This window comes from Molothrus aeneus, chromosome 13 (genome assembly GCF_037042795.1).
Source record: "Molothrus aeneus isolate 106 chromosome 13, BPBGC_Maene_1.0, whole genome shotgun sequence".
NCBI lineage: Eukaryota > Metazoa > Chordata > Aves > Passeriformes > Icteridae > Molothrus > Molothrus aeneus.
The window spans coordinates 3,155,351-3,167,401 of NC_089658.1; the positions used below are offsets into that span (position 1 = coordinate 3,155,351).

General features: G+C 56.6%; 1 protein-coding gene across 1 annotated transcript; it reads right to left on the bottom strand.

The window, feature by feature from the left end:
• Positions 1-1,762: 1,762 nt before the first annotated feature.
• On the bottom strand, positions 1,763-9,008 carry INSYN1 (inhibitory synaptic factor 1). The gene is made up of 4 exons (XM_066558969.1): positions 8,899-9,008; positions 7,229-7,402; positions 6,351-6,850; positions 1,763-2,516 (listed from the first exon to the last, which is right to left on the bottom strand). The coding sequence occupies exons 3-4, from the start codon at positions 6,561-6,563 to the stop codon at positions 1,881-1,883; spliced, it is 849 nt and encodes a 282-aa protein (XP_066415066.1). The 5' UTR covers positions 6,564-6,850; positions 7,229-7,402; positions 8,899-9,008; the 3' UTR covers positions 1,763-1,880.
• Between the last annotated feature and the right edge of the window lie 3,043 nt (positions 9,009-12,051).

Sequence of the window (12,051 nt, forward strand, 5' to 3'; positions counted from 1 at the left end):
TCCTGGGATTTGATATCCGGCCTGAATGAAAAGTGGCTCCGCCCCTTACAGCCACACCCATGTGGCCACGCCCTCAGATCCCCTCTTTACCCACTCCTCGTGATCCCTGGAGCCCAGGAGCTTCCAAGGGCTGTGGGAAGCCCCCACAGGGCCATTGTGGCCAGCCGTGGGGCCATCGGGACCAGCCGTGGGGCCATCGGGACCAGCTGTGGGGCCATCAGGGCCAGCCATGGGGCCATCAGGGCCAGCTGTGGGGCCATCAGGGCCAGCTGTGGGGCCAATGGGTCTGGCCTTGGGGACATGAGGGCCAGTGGGGTGGGGCTATCTTGGCTGGCCACAGGGCCATTGGGGACAACTGCGGTGCCATCAGGGCCAGCCGTGGGGCCATCGTGGCCAGCCATGGGGACATCGAGGCCAGCTGTGGGGCCATTGGGGACAGCCACCCTCCCGTAGACAACAGTCGCCCGCAAGGCTCTCCCGGCCGTGTCCTCGTCATGGTCCCTGTTCCCAGATCCTGCTGGTAGCTGGGGATGTGCCAAGCCCGGTCCCTGCCAGGACAGCGCTCCAGGCTCTGCCCACCCATGCCTGGTGTCCTGGAGGTGGCCGGGATAACAGAGCTCCCTGGGAGCACCGTGTCCATCCCTGGCATCGGGACAGAGTGTGGGATATTCCTGTGGGAACGCAGGATGGTCCCAGGCTGCTCCTCCCCAGCAGTCCCGAAAAATAAAATGTCAGATCCAGCAGCATTTGGGGGAAAAGCTCGTTTCACCCTGCTTGGACTGGGGTCGGATTGAGAGGAATTCTGCATATCCTGCAGTCCTGGCTCTGGGATGACACTGGGATGGATGATGGATGGATGGTCAGTCCCAGCTGCTCCCCACCCCAAAGCTGCTCGGCAATGCAGCTCTTCCCACCTGGATTGACCATCAGGAGCTGAGGTGGTGTTTTTGGCTCAAAAAAATCTTGGAAAAGCCTCGTGCCAGGAATGCTCTGGGATGGAAACGTGTCCCTGCGGGATGAGGCGCTGGCGGGAAGGACACGGGAACATTGTCCTGGGAACAGCTGCTGGTCCGACCCCTTTGGATACCTCGGAAAAACGCCCAGGGTGGATTTGGAGCTCTAGATTCCTTCGTTTCCAAGCAGGACCTGATTTCTTTCCCTGAAAAATCAGCATTTGGATGTGGAAAAGCAGGATTAGGGAGCTCAGGAAAAGCGGGACTTTTTTCAGACAGATGCAGGACTCGAGGTCAGGGATATTTCTGCCGGAAAAGTTGGGAATTCAGGGGGAAGGAGTTCCCAAAGACAGGTCCTCATTCCTGGGGGTTTTGGTGACCCCCTTGTTGTTCCTCTTGGAGTTGGGAATGATATTCCACTGAAATTCCAGTGACATCCTGGAGCCCTCCCAAATCCCCTCAGCCAGAAATGTCCGACCCCGCTGATTTTCCCTAAACCAAACAGGGATAACACATCCCAGAGAAGGGAAATTCCTCCTCCCTGATCCTGCCACCCCTCCAGCATTCCCACATTCCAATCTGTGCCCCATTCCTGCCCTCCAGAATGGAGGCTGGCCCCTCCTGGCACATCCGTGTCATGATGGAATTTCTCTGTGCTGGATGATTTATTGAGCTCCTTCGATCCAGTAAAAAAAAATCATTTAAAATTCCCTGAGCCTGGAAAACCGTCAGGATATTGGAATATCAGGATATTGAGATACTGGGATACGGCGATATTGGGATATTTGTTGCCACCTTCTCACTCGGCGTTTATGAGGAGTACGGATTTATTGAAATATATATTTATATTTATATATAGATCTTTTCCAGCCCCTTTCCCAGGGATTTTCCCCCTCCCCCAAACCCTTTCCAAACCCGGATCCGGGCTCAGTTTTTGTTGGGAATTCTCTGCCTGGCTGGGACGTACGGCAGCAACGTCTGCGTGCTCTTATCGGCCACGGTCTGGGTGCTGCTGTTCCTCGTGGCCCTGCGGATCGGGATCACGCCCGGGTTCCTTGGAAGCTGCTCCCGAGGCCCCTTCCTGGCGGGATCGTCGGGAATGTCGGCACCGTCATCGGCGTCACCGTCGTCGTCGCAGCACAGGGCGTGGTAGAGCACCTTGTCACTGAAGCGGACGCGTTCCCGCGTCCCCGCCGGCCGCTGGGCCGGGATTTTGGGAACAGTGGCACTCCCAAAACATTCCTCGCTGGAGGAATCCGGGGTCCCCCCACCCCCACGGGGGCCATTGGCCACGGGGACCCCCCCGTTCATCAGCCGGGCCGGCGGCGGCCGCGGGGGCTCCGGGCAGTCGCCGGGGTCGGAGGGCGTGGAGGCGTCCAGGAAGGAGCAGAATTCCCAGCTGTCCGAGAGGATGTCGGAGGCGGCGAAGTCCAGCGGGCCCAGCTCAAGGCTGGCGCCGCCCCGGTCGCTGCTGGACGTGCTGCTGGCCGTGGCCGGAGTCCAAGCGTCCGGCTCCAGGTCCAGAGCGAAGTCCGACGTCAGGCGGTCAATCTGGGACACGACCTGCGGAGAGAGAGATGGACACGGGATGGATGGATGGATGGATGGATGGATGGATCCATGGATGGATCGAAGGATGGATGGATGGATGATGGATGGATGGATGGATGGATGGATGGATGGATGGATGGATGGATGGATGGATCCATGGATGGATCCATGGATGGATGGATGGATGGATGGATGGATGGATGAAGGATGGATGGATGATGGATGGATGGATCCATGGATGGATGAAGGATGGATGGATGGATGGATGGATGGATGGATGGATGGATGGATCCATGGATGGATCCATGGATGGATGGATGGATGGATGGATGGATGGATGAAGGATGGATGGATGATGGATGGATGGATCCATGGATGGATGAAGGATGGATGGATGGATGGATGGATGGATGGATGGATGGATGGATGGATGGATGGTCCCAACTCCTCCCCTTGGATTTCTGTGTTGTTTTCCCACCCCAAAACTTCCAGAGATAGAGGGATCCCTCCATCACTCAAGCTTTGGCTTTGAAGCTTGTTGGGAATATCCCCAGGGATGCCTGGAAATCAGGAAAACTCCTTTTTCCCTTTCCAGACCCCTTTCCCTTTTATTTTTTCTTCTTTTCTGGGAAAGGAAGGGCTAAACTTGCGAAAGAGAGTAAAAAAAGGTATTTTCTGACCTCTTTATTTTTGGGACAAGGAAAAATTGGGAAGGAGGCTGGGAATCTTTGGGAATATCCCGTTACCAAATGGTTCTGCTGGAACAGGATCCCCTCTGTTCCCAACAGGAATTTCAGCTCTGGGACAGGGCCAGCGTGTCCCTGTCACCTGAGGTCCCTTCCCAGTCTCACCGAAGGGACCGGGATCGAGCAGGGACAGCAGGAAGTGTATCCCAATCCCAATCCAAATCAGCCATTATTGGTGCCACTCATGGCCATTGCCTTCCCAGTCCCGTCCCCATCCCAAGACTGGTGTCACTTGTCACTGTCCCCATCCCAACCCTGTCCCCATCCCAGTCCTGTCCCCATCCCAGTCCTGTCCCCATCCCAATCCTAATACCAGCCCCATCCCAGGACTGGTGTCACGGCTGTCCCCATTCCAGACAAATCCCAATCCTGTCCCCATCCTGGGATTGATGTCAGTCACAGCTGTCCCCATCCCAATCCCAGTCCCGTCCCCATCCCAGGATTGGTGTCACTTTTGGCTGTCCCCATCACAGGATTAGTGTCACTCCAGGCTATTTTTAGGATCATTCCCTATTTTAAGCCAGGGGTTAAATCCCCCGATGACACTCGGCTCCCGCGGGGGATTAACACGGAAAGAAGGATTTGGGATTTGCTCCCCCTCTTTTCCTCCCTCACCAAGGCTGGCAGAGCTTTTCCAGCTTGGAGGGGGAAAAATTCCCCCGATTTCCCAGGAATATTCCCAGGGATTCACCCCAAATGTCCTCCCCTGTTTATAGGGGGGAAAATCCTTTCCCAGTTCCCTGGGAACATCCCCAGGGATTCATCCTAAACCCAGTTTCCTACTTGTAGGGGACAAATTCCCAGGAAACTGGGAAGGATTCGTCCTCCACAAGCAGGGGAGGAGGTTTGGGATGAGGGATTTTGGGGGGAATTTTTCCCTTCAAGCACATGAGGGTGTTTGGGATGAATCCCTGGAGATATTCCCAGGGAATTGGTGGGATTTATCCCCCAGGGAATCACAGGGGATTTTTCCCCACATAAACAGGGGAGGAGGTTTGGGTTGAATCCCTAGGGATGTTCCCAAGGAACTGGGGGGAATTCCCAGGAGCTTCCCAATTCAATCCTATCTGGATGTTCCCACCCAGCTCAGGCAGTTGTGGGACAGCTGGAGCCCCATCCTTGTTTTTATGGGATTTTGGGAATTTTGGCTGTAGGCCAAGCTGGGAGTTGGGATTGGTGGCTCCAGATCCTGGATTTTGGGCTGGGATCAGAAGGGTGGGATCCGGTGGGATCCAAGGGATGGGATCTGATGGGGTCAGAAGGTTGAGATATTGGGATCAAAGGGATGGGATCTGATGGGATTCAATGGATGGGATCCAATGGGATCAAAAGAAGGGATCTGATGGGATCCTAGGGATGGGATCTGATAGGATCAATAGTTTGAGATCCAGTGGGATCAAACTATGGGATTTGGTGGGATCCAATGTGATCAAAGGGATGGGATCTGATGGGATCAAGGGTTTGAATTCCAATGGGATCAAAGGATGGGATCTGATGGCCCCTCCATCACCACAGGGATTTGGGAAGAGGATTTGGAAGTCAATCCAAGGCCAGGATGGAGAGATCCAGGCCTGGATTCCACCAAAACTATGCCCAAAATCCCCCCAAAACTTCTCCCAAAATCTCCCCAAAACTGCTCCTAAAATCCCACAAACCCAGCTCCCAAATCCACCAAAACACTGCTCCCCAAAATCCCCAAAGCTATTTCCAAAATCCCCCAAATCCAGCTCCCAAAATTCCCCAAAACACTGCTCCTAAATAATTCCCAACCCTCTCCCCAAGCTGTTATTTTTGGGATAACAATCCCTGGACCTTCCCGAGCATTCCCAGTTAATCCCCTATTGATCTCAGCATTATTAGGGGATTTATTCCCAAGGAGAATCACCATCAGGATTTTTCCAGGGAAAAGGCTGGGAGGGAACCCCTTTGATCCCATTCCTGAGATTCCAGACAGGATGGGCCCTTCCCATGGGAATTTTTGGGGGATTTGAACTGGATTTTTCCATCCAAGGATTTTAATCATCGTTTTCCCCAGCACAGAACGCCCGGGAATGATTCTGGATGCAAAGGGATGGGAAGGAAGGAGGGAGACTGGGAAAATCAGGATGTCACAAGTTCAGGACACTTTGGTGGCCCTGAGTGGGCCCAATCCATGATCCCACCTTGGCTCAGAGCCACCAGCCAGGGACATTCCAAAGGTTCCATGGTGGCTCCATGGGGACACCCCAATGCCACAACTGCCAGGACACTTTGGTGGCCCTGAGCAGAGATGGACACTGGGATGGACATTCCCAAATCCTCCATGGGGACACCCCAATGTCACAAATCCAGGACACTTTGGTGGCCCTGAGGGGACCTCAATCCGCCTCACCTTGGAGCCACCAATGAGGAACGCCTGAAATTCCTCCTCTCTTTTGGAAATTCACCTCAGGGACATCCACATTTCCTCTTCTCTGACACTCAAATTTCCTCCTCTCTTCTGGAAATCCAGCCCAGGGAGATCCGAATTTCCTCCTTTTTTTTGGAAATTCACCTCAGGAACTCCTGAATTTCCTCCTCTCTTTTCGAAATCCACCTCAGGGACATCTAAATTTCCTCCTCTCTGACAAATTTCCTCCTCTCTTATGGGAATTCAGCCCAGGGAGATACGAATTTCTTCCTTTTTATGGAAATCCACTTCAGGAGCTCCCAAATTTCCTCCCTCTTTTTGGAAATCCACCTCAGGGTCTCCAAATTTCCTCCTCTCTTTTGGAAATCCAGCTCAGGGACGCCCAAATTTCCTCCTCTTTTTTGGAAAGCCAGCCTAGAGACAGCTGAATTTCCTCCTCTCTTTTGAAAATCCATCTCAGGGACTTCCAAATTTCCTCCTCTCTTTTGGAAATCCAGCTCAGGGAGATCCGAATTTCCTCCTGTCTTTTGGAGAGGGACACCCGAATTTCCTCCTGTCTTTTGGAGAGGGACTCCCGAATTTCCTTCTTTTTTTTGGAAATCCACCTCAGGGAAATCCCCCCCGCCGCTGCCCCATCCCGAGCCAGGAACGGCCAAACACGCTCCAACCCCTTCCCTTTTCATGCTCAGCGTTATCCCGGGATTTCCCCACCTCGCGGAGCTCCTTGGCCACCTCCTTGAGCTCCCGCAGGATGCCCTCGAGCTGCCCGATCACCATCCTCATGCGGCCGCGGATGCGCTCCCGCTCTCCCTCGCCCTCGCTAGGGCCGCTGCCGGTGCCGGTGCCGGTGTTGGCGCTGCCGGTGCCGGTGCCGGGGCCGGGCCGCTCCGTGCGCTGCGCATCCCGGCGGCTCCGCGAGTCCATCGTTCCCTAGGCGGCCGGGCCGGTGTCCATGCCGCTGCTCCCCGCCCGGCCCGGCCCGGGCAGCTCTCACCATCTTAACGCCGCCGCTCACGGCTGCACCATGCGGGGACACTCCGCTGGTGGCCCTGCGGTGACACCGCCGGTGGCAGCCGGAGCAGGAGGAGGAGGAGGAGGAGGAGAGGATGGGGTTTGCCGGGAAGCGGAATTCCAGCGGGAAAGGGAGGCGCGGTGTCGCCGACGAGGGGTGGCGGGTCCGGTGTTGGCTGCGGGGGTGTCCGGCTGTCCTCCTGCGGGGACAGAGGGACAAGGGCCGGGAAGATCCTTGGGAAGGGCTCTGGCCGCTCCTTCCCCCAGTTTATGGGGGGAAGGATGGGGCCTGGGAATGTTGCTAGGAATGTCGCTGGAATGTCACCCCCCCTGTGGCCTCCCTCAGCGTCCCTCAGGCTGAGCCTGGGCACGGTGGGGCCTCGCGGGGATGGACACCCAGAGGGACAGGGGGACACGGACAGGGACAGGCAGGGGGACAGAGGGACACGCACAGGGAGAGGGGGACACCCGGAGGGACAGAGAGACACCCAGGGGGACAGAGGGACACACGCAGGGACAGAGGGACACAGGGACACGGACAGGACACCCCGGGGGACACGGGGACGCTCCGCACTCACCGGCGCGCTCCGGCCGCTCCCGGGCTCCGCTCCGAGCTCTTCCCGCTCCTGTTTTCCCCTGGCTCCTTCCCTCGCTTCCTCCCCCTCCTCCTCCTCCTCCTCCTCCTCCTCGCCGCCGGCTCCCGCCTCCCTCAGGGCTTTTCCGCGGGGGCCGGGGCCGCTCTGCTCCGCTCGCTGTCGCGGGGGGGACACGTTACCGGCGGGGACAGCCCCACAGGGGGGTTGCAGCGGCCCCGGGGCCCCTCCCGGAGCCCTTCCCGCCGCCATCCCCCCCGTCCGGATCCCGGCCCCGCCCCGGCCGCGGCGGGGGGAGAACGCGCCGTGCCCCCGAGAGCCCCCCGGGAACCGGGAACGGCGCGGGGGGAGCGGGGCGGGGCGGGGGGAGCCGGTTCGGGGTGCGCACGGGGAGGGGGGAGCCGGTAGGGCCGCGTTTCCCTCGCCGGTACCGGCATCTCCCATCCCCGGTACCGGCATCTCCCATCCCCGGTACCGGCATCCCTTATTCTCTGTACCGGCATCCCTTATTCTCTGTACCGGCACCCCCCATTCCCGGTACCGGCACCCCCAGCCCCGGTCCCCGCGTCCTCCAGGGCTCCGGGGATGGAGGGTGCCGGTATCCGCAGCTGCCAGCCCCGCTCTCCGAATCCTCCAGCCCCGGTTCCCGAATTCTCAATTCCCGGTTCCCGAATTCCCAATTCCCAGTTCCCAAATCCTCCAGCCCCGGTTCCCGAATTCTCAATTCCCAGTTCCCAAATCCTCCAGCCCCGGTTCCCGAATTCTCAATTCCCGGTTCCCGAATTCTCAATTCCCAGTTCCCAAATCCTCCAGCCCCGGTTCCCGAATTCTCAATTCCCGGTTCCCAAATCCTCCAGCCCCGGTTCCTGAATTCTCCATTCCCGAATCCTCCATCCCCTATTCCCGAATCCTCCAGCCCCGCCGCTCTCATCCTCCATCCCCTCTTCCCGGATTCCCCATTCCCGCTCCCCGCATCCCCCTGCGTCTGTCCCCGCCGCTCTCATCCTCCATTCCCCGAGCCTCCATCCCCAGTTCCTCCATCCCCGGAGCCTTCATTCCCTATTCCCGAATCCTCCATCCCCGGAGCCTACATTCCCTATTCCCGCGTCCTCCATCCCCGGTTCCTCCATCCCCGGTTCCTCCATTCCCTATTCCCGAATCCTCCATCCCCGGTTCCTCCATCCCGGGAGCCTTCATTTCCTATTCCCGCCACCCTCCATCCCCGGTTCCTCCATCCCCGGTTCCTCCATCCCCTGTTCCCACATCTTCCATCCCCTATTCCTGAATCCTCCGTTCCTGGTTCCTCCATCCCCGGTTCCCGAATCCTCCGTCCCCGGTTCCTCCATCCCCGGTTCCTCCATCCCCGGTTCCCCATTCCCGGTTCCCGCTCCCTGCATCCTCCATCCCCAGATCCCGCATTCCCATTCCCCAATTCCCGAATCCCCTCTCCACGGTTCCCCTCTCCGGGACCCTCGGGACGCCCCGGCGGCGCTGCGGGCTCGGCAGGGCCGGGCTGTCCCCGTGCTCGGGGCGGGCGGAGCCTCCCCCGGTGCCCCCATCCCCGCTCCCGCTCCCCCGGGACGCACCGGAGCCTCCCCGCGGTCCCGCACGCCCGGACCCCCCGTGCCCCTCTCCCGGGGCTCCCCCGGACGCACCGGCGGCGCTGCGGGCTCAGGGCCGGGCTCTCCCCGGGCTCCGGGCGGGCGGAGCGGGCCCCGGGCAGGGCCATGAGCGGCGGAGGGCCCGGCCCGGCCCCGCTCCGGCCACAGCCTCGCCGCGCTCCGCCCGGCCCCGCGCCGGCGCTGCTGTGTCACCGGAGGGGCCGGGCCTGCGCCGGGAAAACGGGAATTAAAGGCACCGGGAGCGGGAACGGAGCGGGAACGGGGCGGGAACGGAGAGGGGATGGAGCGGGAATGGAGAGGGGATGGAGAGGGGATGGAGAGGGGATGGAGAGAGGATGGAGAGGGGATGGAGAGAGGATGGAGTGGGGATGGAGAGAGGATGGAGTGGGGATGGAGAGAGGATGGAGTGAGAATAGACAGAGGATGGAGCGGGGATGGAGAGGGGATGGAGTGGGAATAGGATCTCGGGAAACTGAGGCAGCACTGGGGACGTTCCTTTGGGATGTGTCTCCCTTTTCCTGCTTTTTCCTCCTTTCTTCAAAGATGCTCCCCCTGCCTCCTCTCTACGGGGATTTGGGGATGATGGTTTTTGTGGGATTCAGGAAAAACCCAGCTGGGATGGGGGAGAGCAATCCTAAGAAAGAGAAACATCCATGGATGGATGGATGGATGGATGATGGATGATGGATGGATGGATGGATGGATGGATGGATGGATGGATGGATGGATGATGGATGATGGATGGATGGATGGATGGATGGATGGATGGATGGATGGATGATGGATGGATGGATGGATGGATGGATGGATGGATGGATGGATGGATGATGGATGGATGGATGATGGATGGATGGATGGATGGATGGATGATGGATGGATGGATGGATGGATGATGGATGGATGGATGGATGGATGGATGGATGATGGATGGATGGATGGATGGATGGATGGATGGATGGATGGATGGATGGATGGATGATGGATGGATGGATCCATGGATGGATGGATGGATGGATGGATGGATGGATGATGGATGATGGATGGATGATGGATGGATGGATGATGGATGATGGATGGATGGATGGATGGATGATGGATGGATGATGGATGGATGGATGGATGGATGGATGGATGATGGATGGATGGATGGATGGATGGATGGATGGATGGATGGATGGATGATGGATGGATGGATGGATGGATGGATGGATGATGGATGGATGGATGGATGGATGGATGGATGGATGGATGGATGATGGATGGATGGATGATGGATGGATGGATGGATCCATGGATGGATGAAGGATGGATGGATGGATGGATGGATGGATGGATGATGGATGGATGGATGATGGATGGATGGATGGATGGATGGATGGATGGATGGATGGATGATGGATGGATGGATGGATGGATGGATGGATGGATGGATGGATGATGGATGGATGGATGGATGGATGATGGATGGATGGATGGATGGATGGATGGATGGATGGATGGATGATGGATGGATGGATCCATGGATGGATGGATGGATGGATGGATGGATGGATGGATGGATGGATGGATGGATGATGGATGGATGGATGGATGGATGGATGGATGGATGGATGGATGGATGGATGGAGTGGGATCCCAGCCTGGGAAGGATTCACTCCGAACCCAGAATCCATCTGGGAATATCCATCCAGGTCACAACAGGGCTCTGTCCCCGGACTTCAGGGATTTATAGGAATGGCCTTTCCCAAGGTGATGTCAGGCCTGGGAAGGGTTGGAATTCCCAGTGGGAATCTCCTTCTGTAATTCCCACCTTGTGACAATGGGGACATCCCAGGAAGTGAATTCCATGTTCTCATCCCAAAAACCCACAGGGATACCAGGACAGGGATTTGGGGGAATACCAGGACAGGGATTTATGGGAAGAACGGAAATGCAGATCCAGGGATAAAATCCATGGAATGGTTTTGGGAAGAGGAGATACCCCAGTGGGGAATCCAAAGGAATTCCGGCTGCTCCCAGATCCTGCTTTTTCCATCTTCCATCCCAAGGTGAATCCAGGGAATTTCAGTTCGGCCTCAGGGATAAAAATCCCTAAAAATGGTTGGAGTGGGAGCACATCCCAAAAAATCCTTCCGGGGTCCAGGGAGAAAATCTGGCAAAAGCTCATCCTTGGAGAATCCAAGGATTCCCGTCTGGGTGGAGCTTTTCCCATGGGAATTCCATGGAAGACAATGGGAAGATGGGGATGATTCTATTCCCATTCCCTGATTTCCCTCCCTCACCCTCCTGCCTCGGTTTTTATTGTAATTCCTTGGAATTTTCCAAGGAAAAACTGGAAATTTGATCCCCAGAATAAATTCCTGCAGGGAATTTTCCTCCACATTTTTCCAGGCTCATCCAGGATTTACTGGGATCCCCCCCAGCTCTAATTCCCAAACCAATCCTGATTTTTCTCATTTTTTCCCATTCCCCTTCCTATTTTGATGGGAAGGTCAGTTCAGTTTCCCACCTTTTTCCCATTCCTGCTTTTCCTGGGATTTTAAATCTGGAATTACCTGGACCTGACTCTGCAGCTTCAGAAAATCCAGAGCTGCTCCAGATTTCCTCTGTCTGGGGTTGGGAATTCGGGGATGCTCTGGAATTCAGGATTTGGGAGCTTTGGGATGGGGCTCCAAAAAAAAAAATCCCATCCTGGATCATTTTCTCACCCAATTTCCCAATTTTGGGGGGAAAATTCCATGGATTTGGAGTCCCTCTAAGCCCCGATTCCATCAGGAGGGAATTCCAGTCTTCCCAGAATATCCCGGTTTGGGAATGTCCCAGGAATTCATTCCCATTACCTGTGGGGGGAAAGGATGGGAATTCCCATGGGATCGGGATCTTCTGGAGCCCCTGGACAATGGGATTTGTTCTGTGCAGGTGTTGGACTGGACTCGGGGATTTGGGATTTCAGATTTGGGGATGTGGAATTGGGGATCTGGAATTGGGGATTTGAGGATTTGGAATTTGGGGATTTGAGATTTGGATTTGGGATTTCAGACTGGGAATCTGGGATTGGGGATTTGGGAATTTGGGATTGGGGATTCAGGAATTTGGGATTTGGGGTTTGGGATTTCAGATTGGGGATTTAAGGATTTGAGGATTTGGGGATTTGGGATTTCAGATTTGGACTGGGGATTTGGGGTT